The following is a 20,317-nucleotide window of genomic DNA, read 5'->3' on the forward strand; positions in this document are numbered from 1 at the left end:
GCGCCACGCCGCCCCAATATCTAAAGGATATCACCACATGGGCTCAGGAACACTTCAGAAAACCACTGTCACTAAATACAGTTGGTCGCTACATCTGTAAGTGCAAGTTAAAGCTCTACTATGCAAAACAAAAGCCATTTATCAACAACATCCAGGAACGCCGCCGGCTTCTCTGGGCCCGAGATCATCTAAGATGGACTCATGCAATGTGGAAAAGTGTTCTTTGGTCTGACGAGTCCACATTTCAAATTGTTTTTGGAAATATTCGACAACGTGTCATCCAAAGGGGAAGCGAACCATCCAGACTGTTGTCGACGCAAAGTTCAAAAGCCAGCATCTGTGATGGTATGGGGGTGCATTAGTGCCCAAGGCATGGGTAACTTACACATCTGTGAAGGCACCATTAATGCTGAAAGGTACATACGGGTTTTGGAACAACATATGCTGCCATCTAAGCGCCGTCTTTTTCATGGACGCCCCTGCTTATTTCAGCAAGACAATGCCAAGCCACATTCAGCACGTGTTACAACAGCGTGGCTTCGCAAAAAAAGAGTGCGGGTACTTTCCTGGCCCGCCTGCAGTCCAGACCTGTCTCCCATGGAAAATGTGTAGTGCATTATGAAGCGTAAAATACGACAGCGGAGACCCCGGACTGTTGAAGGACTGAAGCTCTACATAAAACAAGAATGGGAAAGAATTCCACTTTCAAAGCTTCAACAATTAGTTTCCTCAGTTCCCAAACGTTTATTGAGTGTTGTTACAAGAAAAGGTGATGTAACACAGTGGTGAACATGCCCTTTCCCAACTACTTTGGCACGTGTTGCAGCTATGAAATTCTAAGTTAATTATTATTTGCAAAAAAAATGATTCTCAATCTGTAAGGGAGGATTTTGTTGAGCATAAAAGCTTTGAGGTACCAACTATTTTCTGAAGGGGTTGTTTTTGGCAACAGCTTTACCCAATAAAACACCCGTTTGTCTTTTTTAAGGTAAATAACTTACTCCGACCTACTTCTGTTGACTGCCTGTTTGCAGGCTAGTGAGAGTGTATGGTCTGATTCCACTCTTAATAGCTTTTATACTGAGAAAAGATCAGGAATGTTTTTTTTGTTTTTTTTATTGGCCAACTTGACTTCTGTTTAATTCTACGTTTTAAATATGAAAAGGTGCCTGCCAGGAAGAAGAGAGTGCTGGAGTACGGCCACGAAAATGCACGGGATGCCAGCAGAAGAGGATGCACACGTGTTTATTGATAATGTGCATGTACTCATACTAGGGATAAAAACGGTTTATGAATCCAATACGAACTGTTAAGTTGACCTTGAATCAGGTTTTTCTGTGTTTTTTTAAGTCTATGTCTTAATAATCAGTTTGAAGGGTAGGGCCCTAACGATTCGGCGTTTACGGAATATACTCTTCTGACACCACCAGATGGCAGTATAAGTGTCCACATAAGTGGCCATACGACCCCAATTCAGTAGTGTACACAAGTTTGGAAATAAGAGCTAAAAGGTGCTGTCCACGCATGTGGCCAATTGAGCATTTTTAAGAAAATGGAACAAAGAAAAAAGTGCACAACTGCGTGTGGAAATGCATATAAAACGTGGTACGTGTCTCCTGCGTGTTTAAGAACACTGAAAAATGCCACAAGTAGGAGCATGATAAAACAAATGTTGAGGAAATGAGTTGTGATGCCCCACCAAGTGCACCTAAAATCCTCATTCAGACTAGGGCTGGGCGATATGGCTTTGTGGTATAGCTCGGTTGGTAGAGTGGCCGTGCCGGCAACTTGAGGGTTGCAGGTTCGATTCCCGCTTCCGCCGTCCTAGTCACTGCCGTTGTGTCCTTGGGCAAGACACTTTACCCACCTGCTCCCAGTGCCACCCACACTGGTTTAAATGTAACTTAGATATTGGGTTTCACTATGTAAAGCGCTTTGAGTCACTAGAGAAAAGCGCTATATAAATATAATTCACTTCACTTGTATTAATATGTCAATATTTTTAGGCCATGTCACGATACACCAAATATACCGTATTTCCTTGAATTGCCGCCGGGGCGATAATTAATTTAAAACCTCTTCTCACTCCGGCGCTTACCAAAGGCATGCGGTAAATTTAGGCCTGCGCTTCTAAATTTGAGTGTGATGTAAGGATACCATCATGAAAAGCACATTTAATTAAAAAAAAACGTTATTATGGTCTTACCTTTACTTATAAATGAAGTCCATGCGCAGCTCCTTCTGATCAAAAGCATCGATAACTTGTTTATAGAAGTCTTCCTTATCTTTCTTCAGTTTTAAAAGTCTCTCTGTCTCGATGGAGTTCTTCCGTTATTACCTCCTGCTTTGATTGAAAGTCCAGTTTAGAAAACTGTTTTATTTTAGATATGTAATCCTCCATGTTAAAAGTGCAAGCGAGAGGAAAAAATAAACGATCGCTGCTTGTTGTCACTTCTTCTGCAGCCGAGTAGTCGCAAGAAGGATCACTAGCGCCCTCTACCACCAGGAGGCGGGAGTCATTTAATGACTCATATTTGACACACGCAGCTACGGTATGTTAATAAAACATAGCTGCTTACTGTTCTTTTTAGCATATTCAATAGTTTGGACCTTAAATCCTACTGAATAGATCTTAATCTTCTTCCCTTTATGCGATTTCAAATGATTGAAATCAGCCTCCTCCATTTTGAAAATGATGACTGGTGACGTGACGAGTTTGACCCGGCGTTTAATCCTGAGTCGGCGGTAATGCTAAGCGTGCGCTAATTATTTTGAGAAATGAGTTTGACCCGGCAGTAATTCTAGGCAGGCGCATACTATATACCCGGCGGCAATTCAAGGAAATACGGTATTGGGTGTCGATTAAAGGTGTAACGGTACGTGTATTTGTATTGAACCGTTTCGGTACAGGTGTTTCTAAGCTAAAGTCTTAACAAGCTGCTTTGCTTTTTCTGCCTCTCTCACAGCACCCAGCATTGTCCCACCCACACAACCATCTGATTGGTTACGTATAGAGCGGTAACAGCCAATCAGCGGTGCATATTCAGAGCACATATAGTAATCGCTGCTTACTTTTAGCATATTCAATATCTTGGAACTTAAATCTTACGGAATATCTCTTAATCTTCTTCCCTTTATGCCATTTCAAATGATTGAAATCAGCCTCCTCCATTTTGAAAATGACGACAGGTGAAGTGTCACTCGTGACGTGACGAGTTTGACCCTGCGGAAATTCTAGACATGCGCTAATAAAAATAATATTTTGCGAAACGAGTAATTCTAGGCAGGCGCATACTATATACCCGGCGGCAATTCAAGGAAATACAGTATCTCCATATTTGAATGCCCTGAGGTGACAAAGACCTGGATGAAGGAGAACATTCATGACTTAAACATATATTCCTCTCTTCTTCTTCTTCTTCTTCTTCTTTGGCATTTGCAACCACGGACATGTTTGCCTCTGCAAGTTCACCCTGAACAGTCATCTGCATTTCTCCTCAGAGTGACTTCCAAGTAGCACTCTCTTGCAGCTCCCAGTGGATGCCCGGCCCTTTTGAAAATGTCCTTCCTCTCTCGCTCCGAGCCGGCATACCATCTGATCGGTGTTTTACTGCACAACTGCAACTGTGAAGTTCTACCTATGACTTCATAAAATGATGTGAGAGTGTGCTGGTCACTGGTCAGTCAGTGAAGTACTCTCAAGTACACACAATAGAGTCCACTAGGCTGGTCTAATTACACATCAGCATGCAGTGTTCTCTACTTTCCTGGAAGCCAACTCAAGCATCTGGGCAAATCTATAAAATGTTGATCCAAAATCAACATTTTAAATTAAAGGACAAAGAACTGCAGACCGCCACTGAAAACTAATGACATTTGACTTTCCTTCTGTCGAGGACGTGAAGATATCCACCAATTGGGAATTATGACAGCAGGACATCTGCTGATTGGAGTAAACGTTGCTCTGGTTTTGTTGACAAATTGGAAGTTGCCGGCAGTCTTCAAAGTAGCCCAAAGCTGCCACAAATGAGTGGAGGATGCGGGAAGAACTGTGGACACTCTGGTGATTTGGATAACATCGGACTGTCTGCCCCCCCCGCAGGATGAATTTTGAGGACCAGTCGTAGACAATTTAGAGTGAAAAAGCAAATTGCTCTGGTGTATCGTCAAATTCGTGAGACCATGGCAGCCACTCAAGGAGCCCAAAGGTTGTTCGTCGCAATGGAAGGTTTGGGAACACAGACTGTGGCAATTTTTGAACTAAATCGCAAGTTGAATCACATCATGGAGAAGTTTGCTGAAAAGTAAGATTGAATTGGACTAAGAACAGACAAGTCATTGTTTTGTCTGTTCGCGAAAAACAAAAATCCTCATCTACGATTTGACTCCCTCGAATGGCCTTGACGCTAGAACCAGGCTGTTCTGAAAAACACCCCCGAGGACACCTCAATGATGGACTGTAATGATACGAAGTACAAGAGCGTATCTAGTCGATGCTACTATGATTACGTCGATATTTTTTAAAATCACAAAATATTTTTTCGTATTTTTAGATCTAATATTTTTTAGGGGGCGGTATAGCTCGGGTGGTAGAGTGGCTGTGCCAGCAACTTGAGGGTTGTAGGTTCGATCCCCGCTTCAGCCATCCTAGTCACTGCCGTTGTGTCCTTGGGCAAGGCACTTTACCCACCTGCTCCCAGTGCCACCCACACTGGTTTATACGTACAAATTATTAGTGATTCCTAGAGCCCAAAAAAAGTCTGCGGGCTATAGAGCGTTTTCCGTTCGGGCTCCAGTACTCTGGAATGCCCTCCCGGTAACAGTTCGAGATGCTACCTCAGTAGAAGCATTTAAGTCTCACCTTAAAACTCATCTGTATACTCTAGCCTTTAAATAGACCTCCTTTTTAGACCAGTTGATCTGCCGCTTCTTTTCTTTCTCCTATGTCCCCCCCTCCCTTGTGGAGGGGGTCCGGTCCGATGACCATGGATGAAGTACTGGCTGTCCAGAGTCGAGACCCAGGATGGACCGCTCGTCGGGACCCAGGATGGACCGCTCGCCTGTATCGGTTGGGGACATCTCTACGCTGCTGATCCGCTTGAGATGGTTTCCTGTGGACGGGACTCTCGCTGCTGTCTTGGATCCGCTTGAACTGAACTCTCGCGGCTGTGTTGGAGCCACTATGGATTGAACTTTCACAGTATCATGTTAGACCCGCTCGACATCCATTGCTTTCGGTCCCCTAGAGGGGGGGGGGTTGCCCACATCTGAGGTCCTCTCCAAGGTTTCTCATAGTCAGCATTGTCACTGGCGTCCCACTGGATGTGAATTCTCCCTGCCCACTGGGTGTGAGTTTTCCTTGCCCTTTTGTGGGTTCTTCCGAGGATGTTGTAGTCGTAATGATTTGTGCAGTCCTTTGAGACATTTGTGATTTGGGGCTATAAAAATAAACATTGATTGATTGATTGATTGAATTAGATATTGGGTTTCTCTATGTAAAGCGCTTTGAGTCACTAGAGAAAAAGCGCTATATAAATATAATTCACTTCACTTCACTTTAGTTCTCTCAGTGCAAAATGTAGAAACATGCACATAGAACGGAGTATTGTGAAACTGCCAGTTTGTACGTCTTTTTGACACCTGTTAAATAGTGCTCTCAAAATGGCGATGAGTGTTGATAAATAACATTGCACGTGCTAAATAAGGAAATTATCATTTTCTCCCCCCAGTATTGTGGGCCTGTTGATGATCAGCATATATAGTTTGCATATCAATGGAGACAGAGATGCCAAATGGATTGAACGCCTCATTCTGCTCACTAAACAGACACAATTGACTTTGCACGTGTTTTAGTACACGCAAACCTTTAGTATATCGGACCCAGTGTGTACACCTGCAGCTCTGTGGCCTTGATATGTAAAAAAACACACAATTTGTCCAAAAATTAACTGACCCTATAGTCCAGACAATTGGGTACATGAAAACAATGTACATTGAGATGGTGTATGTACACAGTTTGAACACTAAACCCAAAACCAGTAAAGTTGTCACGTTGTGTAAATAGTAAATAAAAACAGAATACAATGATTTGTAAATCCTTTTCAACTTATATTCAATTGAATAGACTTCAAAGACAAGATACTTAACATTCGAACTGGAAAACTTTTGTTATTTTTTGCAAATATTAGCTCATTTGGAATTGGATGCCACCAACATGTTTCAAAAAACCTGGCACGAGTGGCAAAAAAAACAGAGAAAGTTGAAGTATTCTCATCAAACACTTATTTGGAACATCCTACAGGTGTGCAGGCTGATTGGGAACAGGTGGGTGCCGTGATTGGTTATAACAACAGCTTCCCCAAAAAATGCTCAGTCGTTCACAAACAAGGATGGGGCGAGGGTCACCATTTTGTCAAAAAATCCGTTTAAGAACATTTTTCAACGAGCTATTGCAAGGAATTTAGGGATTTCACCATCTACGGTCCATAATACCATCAAAAGGTTCAGAGAACCTGGAGAAATCACTGCACATAACATTCCTCAGGCGGTACTGCATAAAAAATCAGCATCGGTGTGTAAAGAATATCACCACATGGGCTCAGGAACACTTCAGAAAACCACTACAGTTCGTCGCTACATCTGTAAGTGCATGTTAAATCTCTACTATGCAAAGTGAAAGCCATTTATCAACAACACCCAGAATCGCTGCTGGCTATGCTGGGCCCGGGCTCATCTAAGATGGACGGATGCAAAGTGGAACAGTGTTCTGTTGTTATTTACGAATTACACAACGTGCCACCTTCCCTGGTTTTGGGGGGTTTTGTAGAAACACTAAACAAAGGTGAAGGGGTAATTGCAGGGTAAGACAAAACACCTCACCTTAGTTTCTGTGCGCCGGGTGGTCCCGTCGTCAGAAGTGACGACGGAAACATGGGAAGTCGGGGTACCAGGGTCCTCTTCTATGGTGACCGTCTCCTCCACCACTTCCTGCGGCTCCTGCATCATGGCCATAGAAGTGGCGTTGCTGGGACTCTGCTCCTGCACAAAAACGGGAAAAGATTAGGTTAGGCAATCCATGTTTCAAATTTGCATAGGAATAAAAAACTAAAAAAACATTTTAAATCAACAATTTAACAATTAAATGTTGTATTTGTTTGTATTAAGCTTTACTAAAGGAACTGTCATAACTTTTTGAAATTTGGGGTGGTTGACTTCCAGTGTTTCCCCTATAAAATGTGTTCGTTAAGGTGGTGTCTCTCCGGCGGACGGACCGAGGAAAGGGGGTGGGTGGGCGTGAGGATCGGTGTAACTCGACCTGTCGCCGTCACGTCTCCACCTCGTCGCTGCCACCAAATAGCCTGGGGGGGCAATAAACTACAGGCTGTGGTGAAGTAGGCCGGCTTCGTCGCATGAAGACGCATAAAATTGTTGGTTGTGTTTTCCGCTCCATTTGCTGGAAGGCAATATTCCATATATCTCTAGATTTTTTCCATAAAGTAAAAACAAAACAATCCTAGTTACCTGAGATACTAAGTATGTCATTATTATGCCAAATGCGGACATATGTTCAACTCATCGTGCTTGATTTATTACAGAATTTAAGAAGCCTGTAGTTGATTTTTATTATGTAAATGTTGTATTTTTATCAACATGTAATAGCAGGGACCCTCCATTCAAAATTAGCCTGCTACATTACTAATGATTATGTAACTATAGCTGAAAAAAAGAGTACAATAGCAATAGGAGAGACTATTCATCCCTGAACACCATGGAGTTCATGTGGGCTTTATGATGCACTTACATTATTATATCAACTATCAGAGACAGAAACTCTTCATTTAACACAATGTCCTTTTTCGCTCCTTCAACACAGCTCAATCAACACAGAAAAAGGTAAAGTGAAATAACTTAGTAGTTAACTGCTTGTCGTTCTCTCAGACGGACAGAGCTTTGCTGTCCGTAACCCACACACGCAAACACCGCAAAATGAGCTAATGTTACGCTAAAAGCCAATTAGCCTTCACCTCAAGGACTGGGAGCGAGCTGAGCTGCCGTTTATATTCCTAAAACATCAACGGACTCATACTTATGTTAGTATTAGCTGACTGGGAGGTGTTTATTATCATTTGGGGAGAGTCCGCTGCCTGATACTTACATGCTAAACACCTAACTGCTCATCACAACGCTGGAGCACTGACTCCATGAGCTCTGAATACGCACTGCTGATTGGCTCTTACCGCTCTACGTGTAACCAATCAGATGGTTGTGTGGGTGGGACCATGCTGGGTGCTGCAGAGAGTACTGACAGTGACTGAGGCAGAACTAAGCGGAGCAGCTTGTTAAGACTTTAGCTCAGGCGGCGGCTCTTTGTTATTAAGGCGGCCGCTTTAGCAATATGTATCCCTGGTGCTAACCAGAAAAAATTGGACGCATGCTTATGGTTTGAGGTCTGTGTGAAAATGCCAGTTCAGGAGTTAATTCGGCTGAATTTCAAACTAGGACTTTCCCCCCATGTCCTTTTAGGGGTGTTGTGGCAAAATGTGAATGGCTGCCAAAAATGTATCTCTTGCACAAGATATAGAAATATAGGGGCTCTTACCACCCAGAATGTACATGAAAATAAATAATGTGGGATTTAAAATATCAACTATTAAGGATAAAACACTGAAGATTGACAACATATGAACGTCATCCCCCCTCTCCATCGAAATATTTTACAATCGAGCGAAACGCAACAAAAATGCAAAAAAATTCACAAGTTAATCAATGTGATAAAATGAGTAAAGCGGATCTCTGTGTTTTGACAACGAGAGTAGACCAGGCCTGGGCAATTATTTTGACTCTGTGGGCCAAATTTAGAGGGAAAAAATGTGTCCGGGGAATTTTTAGTAACACTCATACAAAACCTCATAACAATGTCTGCTTGAATTCTAAAAATGTTATGACAGGCAGCCCTAAAAACAGGGTGGATTTCTTTTTTTTTTACTGAATGAATGAATTCAAGATATCGAAAAAAAAAATTCCAAATGTCCCTTAGGGGCTCCTTACACCCAGAATGTGCATGAAAATAAATAATGTGGGATTTAAAATATCAACTATTAAGGATAAAACACTGAAGATTGACAACATATAAGCGTCACCCCCCCTCTCCATCGAAATATTTTACGATCGAGCGAAACGCAACAAAAATGCAAAAAAATTCACAAGTTAATCAATGTGATAAAATGAGTAAAGCGGATCTCTGTGTTTTGACAACGAGAGTAGACCAGGCCTGGGCAATTATTTTGACTCTGTGGGCCAAATTTAGAGGGAAAAAATGTGTCCGGGGAATTTTTAGTAACACTCATACAAAACCTCATAACAATGTCTGCTTGAATTCTAAAAATGTTATGACAGGCAGCCCTAAAAACAGGGTGGATACATATATATATTTTTTTTTTACTGAATGAATGAATTCAAGATATCTAAAAAAAAAAAATTCCACATGTCCCTTAGGGGCTCCTTACACCCAGAATGTACATGAAAATAAATAATGTGGGATTTAAAATATCAACTATTAAGGATAAAACACTAAAGATTGACAACATATGAGCGTCACCCCCCCTCTCCATCAAAATATTTTACAATCGAGCGAAACGCAACAAAAATGCAAAAAAATTCATAAGTTAATCAATGTGATAAAATTAGCAAAGCGGATCTCTGTGTTTTGACAACGAGAGCCTGTGGGCCAAATTTAGAGGGAAAAATGTGTCCGGGAATTTTTAGGAACATACAAAACCTCATAACAATGTCTGCTTGAATTCTAAAAATATTATGACAGGCATCCCTAAAAACAGGGTGGATTTTTTTTTTTTTTACTGAATGAATGAATTCAAGATATCGAAAAAAAAAAAATTCCACATGTCCCTTAGGGGCTCCTTACACCCAGAATGTACATGAATGTGGGATTTATAATATTAACTATGAAGGATAAAACACTGAATATTGACAACATAACAAAACACCCGCATCTGCGGTCCCCTCTAAGGTTTCTCATAGTAATTTACATTGAAGTCCCACTGGGTTGTGAGTTTTTCCTTGCCTTTATGTGGGCTCTGGACCGAGGATGTCGTCGTGGCTCTTGCAGCCCTTTCAGACACTTGCGATTTAGGGCTATATAAACAAACATTGATTGAATGATTGATTGAAAATTAAGAATGTGGAATTTACAATATTAACTACGAAGTATAAAACACTGAATATTGACAACATATGGAGTCACCCCCCCTCTCCATCGAAATTTTTTTACAATCGAGCGAAACACAACAAACACAGCGAACTATGAATGCGAAGCCTAATCTCCTTCCACAGTAACTAATTAGATTACCATAGTAACTAATTAGATTACCACAGTAACTAATTAGATTACCATAGTAACTAATTAGATTACTATAGTAACTAGTATATCATGCAAAATCGCAGATTCCAACCATTGAAATACTTTGTATATTTCATGATTTGAAAACATCACTGCACATCATAATGGCAGCTACAATTTCCATCTTAAATCTCTAAAAAAAAATTTGGGGGGAATGTCCGGGTGTCACATTTTGTAGGTGACGAACCCCAGGATGCAGAGACGGTGGCAGGCATTGAATAAGAAAACATAATTTAATGTCCAAAATAAAAGGTACAAAACACAAACCAGGAACTAGGTATATAGCCAAAACTGAAAACAGGAACCAGCAAATAGAAAAACTGGAAATAGCTAATGGCTAACAAAAAAAACACGAAACAAAAGAGCTAGGAGAAAGCAAACTACAAATAGCTAACAGGAACAGCTTACCGCTACGACGACAAGGACAAATAGTAGTACAGGGGTAGGGAACCTATGGCTCTAGAGCCAGATGTGGCTCTTTGGATGACTGCAGATAAATCTTAGCTGACATTGCTTAACGCGATAATTATGAATATTTTCGCTGGTAATCACAGTGCTAAAAATAACGTGCAAAATATAAAACATTCTCATGCATTTAAATCCATCCATCCGGGACATGATATTTAGGTAAAAACATGATTTAATTTAAACTAAAAAAAAGATACAAACAAAAATCGCTCACAGCGGAGGCACAACTTGGGCTAAGGAACAAAGCTAACGCATAAACAGACTATGAACATAAATCAAACAAAACTTACTTGGCATGGCATGAAGCACAATACTATGGCAAGGCATGAAACAAGTCAGCACGGAACAAGAAAAGATCACATTGACGCCAGGGTGACTGACTGGCAAAGACAAGCTTAAATACTGCCTCTCAATAGTGCTCGGGAAGCAGGTGAGCGGGCATTTTGTCCACCAGAGACAGGTGGACAAAATGAGTAACCAAGGAAACAAGACAAGGGAGTGGAAAAAAACAGGAACTTAAAGAGTCCAAAGCAGTGGTCCCCAACCTTTTTGTATCCGCGGACCGGTCAACGCTTAATAATTTGTCCCGTGGGAGGTGTCCTTTTATTTCTTTTTTTCTTCTTTGTCATGAAAAGGGGAGTTTTTGTGGTTAGTGCACTATTTGTAAGTGTATATTGTGTTTTTTTTGTTTTGTTTTTTTTTTTATAAAAAAATTCTTCTGCGGCCCGGTACCAATCGGGGCACGGCCCGGTGGTTGGGGGCCACTGGTCCAAAGGACAAACAGCACATGGCCAAACAAAAACATGATCAACAGACATGACATTTTATTTATTATTGGTTAGCTTCAGAGTAACAATGTTATTAAAAATAATAAGAGACTACTCTAGAAATGTTGGTCTTACTTAAAAATGCACACATTTAGTTGTATTCAGTGTTAAATAAAATGATATGGCTCTCACGGAAATACATTTTGAAATATTTGACTTCCATGGCTCTCTCAGCCAAAAAGGTTCCCGACCCCTGTAGTAGCACGACAGGTAGTAGCTGTAATGATGACATCGACACGACCCGACAATAATCCAGCACTGACTTGGAGGAGAAAACAGGTCTAAATAGTGGTTGGCTGATTGACACCAGGTGTGGCCAGGTGCCAATCAGCCACAGCTGAGGGGACGAGAGCATTCAGGGAGACAAACAGGAAACAGAACCAAAATAAGAGTGCTGACAGGAACTAAAGACAGGAAACAAAGACCAATGCAGAGGAAAAACTAAGACATAGACCAAACTACACCGGGGCCAGATTGAGAAGCGCAACGGGCCGTAGGCGGCCCCCGGGCCTTAATTTGCCCATGGTCTGGAGTAGACGCTCGGCTCACTCTTCACACGGCCCCCATCTCCCCCTGCTGTGCAGCGTACTGTGATCCTCTTATGACCCACATCTACAAAGTTACTGATCCGCTTCTGCCAGAAGTGTGCTTGGGATGAACTGTCAACAGTAGTTCAAGTCTGTGCCTTCCACTCTGTCCCACAGCAGAAAACACAGTTTGTCCGTCCGTCGGCCGTGCGTTGACAGCAAAAGCCACGAGACAACATGCAAAGAGCGTCTACTAGCAAATTGGACTCTGCGAGATCATAGGCGGGAAAAGTGTGCATAAATGAGAACATGCATGATTATATATGTGTTTGTTACGCCTCGTCTCGATTACTGTAACGTATTATTTTCGGGTCTCCCCATTTCTAGCATTAAAAGATTACAGTTGGTACAAAATGCGGCTGCTAGACTTTTGACAAGAACAAGAAAGTTTGATCACATTACGCCTGTACTGTATATACCTTTATATACATATATACATACATATATACCTATACTGTATATACCTTTATATACATATATACATACATATATACCTATACTGTATATACCTTTATATACATATATACATACATATATACCTGTACTGTATATACCTTTATATACATATATACATACATATATACCTATACTGGCTCACCTGCACTGGCTTCCTGTGCACTTAAGATGTGACTTTAATGTTTTACTACTTACGTATAAAATACTACACGGTCTAGCTCCATCCTATCTTGCCGATTGTATTGTACCATATGTCCCGGCAAGAAATCTGCCTTCAAAAGACTCTGGCTTATTAGTGATTCCTAGAGCCCAAAAAAAGTCTGCGGGCTATAGAGCGTTTTCCGTTCGGGCTCCAGTACTCTGGAATGCCCTCCCGGTAACAGTTCGAGATGCTACCTCAGTAGAAGCATTTAAGTCTCACCTTAAAACTCATCTGTATACTCTAGCCTTTAAATAGACCTCCTTTTTAGACCAGTTGATCTGCCGCTTCTTTTCTTTGTGGAGGGGGGCCGGTCCGATGACCATGGATGAAGTACTGGCTGTCCAGAGTCGAGACCCAGGATGGACCGCTCGCCTGTGTATCGGTTGGGGACATCTCTACGCTGGTGATCCGCCTCCGCTTGGGATGGTTTCCTGTGGACGGGACTCTCGCTGCTGTCTTGGATCCGCTTTAAACTGAACTCTCGTGGCTGTGTTGGAGCCATTATGGATTGAACTTTCACAGTATCATGTTGGACCCGCTCGACATCCATTGCTTTTGGTCCCCTAGAGCGGAGGGGGGGGGGTTGCTCACATCTGAGGTCCTCTCCAAGGTTTCTCATAGTCAGCATTGTCACTGGCGTCCCACTGGATGTGAATTCTCCCTGCCCACTGGGTGTGAGTTTTCCTTGCCCTTTTGTGGGTTCTTCCGAAGATGTCGTAGTCGTAATGGTTTGTGCAGTCCTTTGAGACATTTGTGATTTGGGGCTATATAAATAAACATTGATTGATTGATTGATGTGGAGCGTCAAGTCGAGGTGAAGCACGTGTGAAAAACGAAGGATGAATAGCAATGCTGGTGAAAATAAAGAGGATGAATAGGAAGTGTTACTGATGCAAAAATAGTAGCTTATCGTATTTTACGGACTATAAGCCACTGCTTTTCCCTGCGCTTTGAAACCTGCGGCTTGTAAAAATGTGTGGCTAATTGATGGATTTTCCTTCGCTAACAGCCATAGTGATTTGGCCAGGCATTAAAAAATAGACTTAAAAATTAGTGATCATCAATCTTAACAAAGACGTCACTTTCGTCATGTGATTGACATTCACGGCACCCAAAGATCTTCTGAGAAAACACTGGTTGATCGTGGGGGAAGGCGAGAAACACTTTCGCACCGTACCTGCCGTCACAACGCTAAAGACCGACTGCACAGTTCCTGTCTTCACAATAAAAGCGCTGCTTCATCCTGCCTGCGTTAACAAAATAAGAGTCTCAAAGAAACTGGCGTGCACGGAATTTGCCGCCATTGTATTTTTTGTAAAGTTTATAAAAACAAGTTCGGAAGCTGGACACAAATAAGATGCCAAAAACCAACCACTCTCATGTGGTATCGGACAGAATGGAGCACTTATTTTCTCATCCGTTTGAAAATGTGGACGTTATCAGCACTACTGTCTGATTCCAATCAATGCAAGTCATCAGAGTCAGGTAATACCCCAACTTATATTCTTGTCTTCATGAAAGAAAGGAATCTATACGTGTTAAACATGCTTGTGTTGTTATTAAACACCTTTAACTTGTAAACAAAAACGTCTGTATAAGAATGAGGTAGATCCCCTCGACTTGGTCAATTGAAAAGTAGCTCGCCTGCAGACAAAGTTTGGCCACCCATGATGTAAACGATTGTGCCGCAACACCCTTAGCAATAATAATGCAGCCACACCCTATATATATATATATATATATGTATATATATATGTATATATATATGTGTGTCTTGATTGGATTATCCAGAGAATAGTGCTCGATACCGTGGTAGAGCGCAATATGTAGGTGTGGGAAAAATCACAAGACTACTTCATCTCTACAGAACTGTTTCATGAGGGGTTCCCTCAATCATCAGGAGATTTTTTTTGGGGGGCAAAAAAAATAATATATATATATATATATATATATAAAATCTCCTGATGATTGAGGAAACCCCTCATGAAACAGTTCTGTAGAGATGAAGTAGTCTTGTGATTTTCCCCACATATATATATCCATCCATCCATTTTCTACCGCTTATTCCCTTTTGGAGTCGTGGGGGGCGCTGGCGCCTATCTCAGCTACAATCGGGTGGAAGGCGGGGTACACCCTGGACAAGTTTCACATCATCGCAGGGCCAACACAGATAGACAGACAACATTCACACTCACATTCACACACTAGGGCCAATTTAGTGTTGCCAATCAACCTATCCCCAGGTGCATGTCTTTGGAGGTGGGAGGAAGCCGGAGTACCCGGAGGGAACTCACGCATTCACGGGGAGAACATGCAAACTCCACACAGAAAGATCCCGAGCCTGGATTTGAACCCAGGACTGCAGGAACTTCGTATTGTGAGGCAGACGCACTAACCCCTCTGCCACCGTGAAGCCACACATATATATATATATATATATATATATGTATATATATATATATATATATATATATATATATATATATATATATATATATATATATATATATATATATATATACACATATATATATATATATATATATACATATATATATATATATATATATATATATATATATATATATCCACTTTATTGCCAAAAGTATTTGGCCACCCATCCAAATGATGAGAATCAGGTGTCAAAAATCACTTGGCCCGGTGTATCAAATCAAGCACTTAGGCATGGAGACTGTTTCTACAAACATTTGTGAAAGAATGGGCCGCTCTCAGTGATTTCCAGCGTGGAACCGTCATATGATGCAATATGTGCAACAAATTTCCTCAATCCTAAACATTCCAAAGTCAACTTTATTATAAGAAAAGTGAAGATTTTGGGAACAACAGCAACTCAGCCAGCAAGTGTAAACTGACAGAGAGGGGTCAGTGGATGCTGAAGCGCATAGTGCAAGGACTTTCTGCATAGTCAGTTGCTGCAGAGCACCAAATGTCATGTGACCTTCCAATTTAACCCACGTACAGTACGCAGAGAGCTTCATGGAATGGGTTTCCATGGCCGGGCAGCTGCATCTAAGCCACACATTAGCACCAGTGGAGACGCCTTCTCTGGACTGATTAATCACGCTTTTCCATCTGGCAATCTGATGGACCAGTCTGGGTTTGTAGCTAATAAACTTGATTGTGGATATGACAACTGAACGCATTTTATCCACACTTTGATTCCTATTTAAATGATTATAATTTTTAAGATTTTTGCCTTGTAATTTTCGGAATCACCATATGTACAAATAGAAACTTCCTGCATGTTCAGGCTACAAAACAAAGACTTTTCTTTTCCAGGTCAGCAAAAATCTGAAAGTCCAGAGTCCAGGGTACCACCTGGTCTATGTCTGATTGTGGAATTTTTCGGTTTACTACATTTGCGATTGATAGATTCTGATAAAAAATTAAAAAAAAAATGGAGGAAGGAAGTTTGGGTTGATGGGAATCCCTGATTGAATAAACAAAATGAAGAGATGGGGAAGAGATTGGGAACTTTGCAGCTTCCATTCCAATGCTGAGGCAGCATTCTGCCTGTGTTGATGACTGATGTTGAAATAAACAAGCACTAATTGCAAACACCATGACTTCATAACGAGATATTCTACAAACAAGAGATGTCGTACTTCAAAACGTTGCAATTATTCAAAATTACTGCATTGTAAACAATTTTTAATGATCTAAACATGACATTGCGATGTTTACGTTTCATTTTCTTGGGGCAAAATCTAAAACAATCACTCATGCATCTGTGCAAACTTAACTCACACTTTAGGTTAGGGCTATTGGACTCACGGCCCTAGGGGCCAAATCCGGGAATGAAAGCAGACTGGTCTTCAAAGAGACTAACACAGTTGCAGCATATTCGCCAAAAAAACTAAATCTCTGTCATATCGAGGATCTTTACCGAGCTTTTTGGACAGTAGGTATTTAAAACAACAGAACACTTCTGTTGTACAAACCCCGTTTCCATATGAGTTGGGAAATGGTGTTAGATGTAAATATAAACAGAATACAATGATTTGGAAATAATTTTCAACCCATATTCAGTTGAATATGCTACAAAGACAACATATTTGATGTTCAAACTGATAAACATTTTTTTTTGGGCAAATAATCATTAACTTTAGAATTTGCTGCCAGCAACACGTGACAAAGATGTACGGAAAAGTGGCAATAAATACTGATAAAGTTAAGGAATGCTCATCAAACACTTATTTGGAACAGGTGGGTGCCATGATTGGGTATAAAAACAGCTTCCCAGAAAAATGCTCAGTCTTTCACAAGAAAGGATGGGGCGAGGTACACCCCTTTGTCCACAACTGTGTGAGCAAATAGTCAAACAGTTTAAGAACAACGTTTCTCAAAGTGCAATTGCGAGAAATTTAGGGATTTCAACATCTACGCTCCATAATATCATCAAAAGGTTCAGAGAATCTGGAGAAATCACTCCACGTAAGCGGCATGGCCGGAAACCAACATTGAATGACCGTGACCTTCGATCCCTCAGATGGCACTGTATAAAAAAACAGACATCAATCTCTAAAGGATATCACCACATGAAGTCAGGAACACTTCAGAAAACCACTGTCACTAAATACAGTTGGTCGCTACATCTGTAAGTGCAAGTTAAAGCTCTACTATGCAAAACAAAAGCCATTTATCAACAACATCCAGAAACGCCGCCGGCTTCTCTGGGCCCGAGATCATCTAAGATGGACTGATGCAAAGTGGAAAAGTGTTCTTTGGTCTGACGAGTCCACATTTCTAATTGTTTTTGGAAATATTCGACATTGTGTCATCCAAAGGGGAAGCGAACCATCCGGACTGTTGTCGACGCAAAGTTGAAAAGCCAGCATCTGTGATGGTATGGGGGGGCATTAGTGCCCAAGGCATGGGTAACTTACACATCTGTGAAGGCACCATTAATGCTGAAAGGTACATACAGGTTTTGGAACAACATATGCTGCCATCTTTTTCATGGACGCCCCTGCTTATTTCAGCAAGACAATGACAAGCCACATTCAGCACGTGTTACAACAGCGTGGCTTCGTAAAAAAAGAGTGCGGGTACTTTCCTGGCCCGCCTGCAGTCAAGACCTGTCTCCCATGGAAAATGTGTGGCGCTTTATGAAGCGTAAAATACGACAGCGGAGACCCCGGACTGTTGAACGACTGAAGCTCTACATAAAACAAGAATGGGAAAGAATTCCACTTTCAAAGCCTCAACAATTAGTTTCCTCAGTTCCCAAACGTTTATTGAGTGTTGTTAAAAGAAAAGGTGATGTAACACAGTGGTGAACATGCCCTTTCCCAACTACTTTGGCACGTGTTGCAGCCATGAAATTCTAAGTTAATTATTATTTGCAAAATAAAAATAAAGTTTATGAGTTTGAACATCAAATATGTTGTCTTTGTAGCATATTCAACCTAATATGGGTTGAAAAGGATTTGCAAATCATTGTATTCCGTTTATATTTACATCTAACACAATTTCCCAACTCATATGGAAACGGGGTTTGTATAAGCATAACTATTTCCTTTCTAAATTTACTAATGCTGACAAACTAAACATACACGACTCAAATGTCCAGTGCAGAGGATGCTGGTTTTCAGGAATGTAGAAATAAGAATAACAGTGAGGCTCCTTGGCTTTCTGGAAACGTGGCTCCCAAAACAATGTACTTGAATAGACCTGTTTTTCATTTTCCTGAGGGACTCGATAAAGTATTATCTATCTCAGGCTTATTCTCATTAGCATTTGGTTGGAAATCTGACAAAAACTACAAGTATTTCAACAAAACCCACTTCTTTTTGGACCTATACTTAAAATGGAAAGTGTAATTTTAGAGTTACCACAGCAGTGACATGTGGACTTATTGTCTTCCTGAACCAATATCCAATTACAAACAATACATCACTTAAAAATCACATGGTCTACAACAGGTCTGGGCAATTATTTTGGCCCGGGGGGCCAAATTTAGAGAAAAAAATGTGTCCTTTAAGGACCCTAATACAAAACCTCACAATAATGTCTGAATGAATGCTAAAAACATTATGACAGACCGCCTTCAAAAACTAAATGGAATTTCACGTCTTTTTACTGAATGAGACACCCAGAATGTACATGAAAATAAAGAATGTTACAATATTAACTATGAAGGATAAAACACTGAATATTGACAACATATGAATGTCACCCCCGCTCTCCACATATTTTACAATCAAGCTGAATGCAACAAAAATGAACACAAAGGGTAAAAAAACTAACTTGGTGCCTCGTTTGAGCTGCTGTGACATAGATGACCATAGTAACTAATTAGATGACCATAGTAGCTAATTAGATGATCACAGTAACTAATTAGATGACCATAGTAACTACTTAGATGACCACAGTAAATAATTAGATGACCATAGTAACTAATTAGATGACCATAGTAACTAATTAGATGACCATAGTAATTAATTAGACGACCACAGTAACTAATTAGATGACCACAGTAAATAATTAGATGACCATAGTAGCTAATTAGATGACCACAGTAACTAATTAGATGACCACAGTAACTAATTAGATGACCATAGTAACTAATTAGATGACCACAGTAAATAATTAGATGACCATAGTAGCTAATTAGATGATCACAGTAACTAATTAGATGACCATAGTAACTCATTAGATGACCATAGTAACTCATTAGATGACCATAGTAACTAATTAGATGACCATAGTAACTCATTAGATGACCATAGTAACTCATTAGATGACCATAGTAACTCATTAGATGACCATAGTAACTAATTAAATGACCATAGTAACTAATTAGATGACCAAAGTAACTACTTAGATGATCATAGTAACTAATTAGATGACCATAGTAATTCATTAGATGACCATAGTAACTCATCAGATGACCAAAGTAACTAATTAAATGACCATAGTAACTAATTAGATGACCAAAGTAACTACTTAGATGATCATAGTAACTAATTAGATGACCATAGTAACTCATTAGATGACCATAGTAACTAATTAAATGACCATAGTAACTAATTAGATGACCAAAGTAACTACTTAGATGATCATAGTAACTAATTAGATGACCATAGTAACTCATTAGATGACCATAGTAACTCATAAGATGACAATAGTAACTCATTAGATGACCATAATAACTAATTAGATGACCATAGTAACTAATTAAATGACCATAGTAACTAATTAGATGACCAAAGTAACTACTTAGATGATCATAGTAACTAATTAGATGACCATAGTAACTAGGTTATCATAGTAACTACTTAGATGACCATAGTAACTACTTAAATGACCATAGTAACTAGTTAGATGACCATAGTAA

The 20,317-nt window shown here is 40.4% G+C and overlaps 1 protein-coding gene across 7 annotated transcripts in view; it reads right to left on the bottom strand.

Annotated features, from left to right (window-relative positions):
- Window positions 1-20,317, bottom strand: part of arvcfb (ARVCF delta catenin family member b) — a 334,691-nt gene that overhangs the window by 161,985 nt on the left and 152,389 nt on the right. For all 7 annotated transcript variants that reach the window (XM_061907096.1, XM_061907097.1, XM_061907092.1 and 4 more), the window contains exon 2: window positions 6,880-7,038. In XM_061907096.1, the coding sequence (XP_061763080.1) occupies window positions 6,880-7,038 (159 nt within the window). The remainder of the gene's footprint in view (window positions 1-6,879; window positions 7,039-20,317) is intronic.

Source organism: Nerophis ophidion, linkage group LG07 (genome assembly GCF_033978795.1).
Source record: "Nerophis ophidion isolate RoL-2023_Sa linkage group LG07, RoL_Noph_v1.0, whole genome shotgun sequence".
Lineage (NCBI taxonomy): Eukaryota > Metazoa > Chordata > Actinopteri > Syngnathiformes > Syngnathidae > Nerophis > Nerophis ophidion.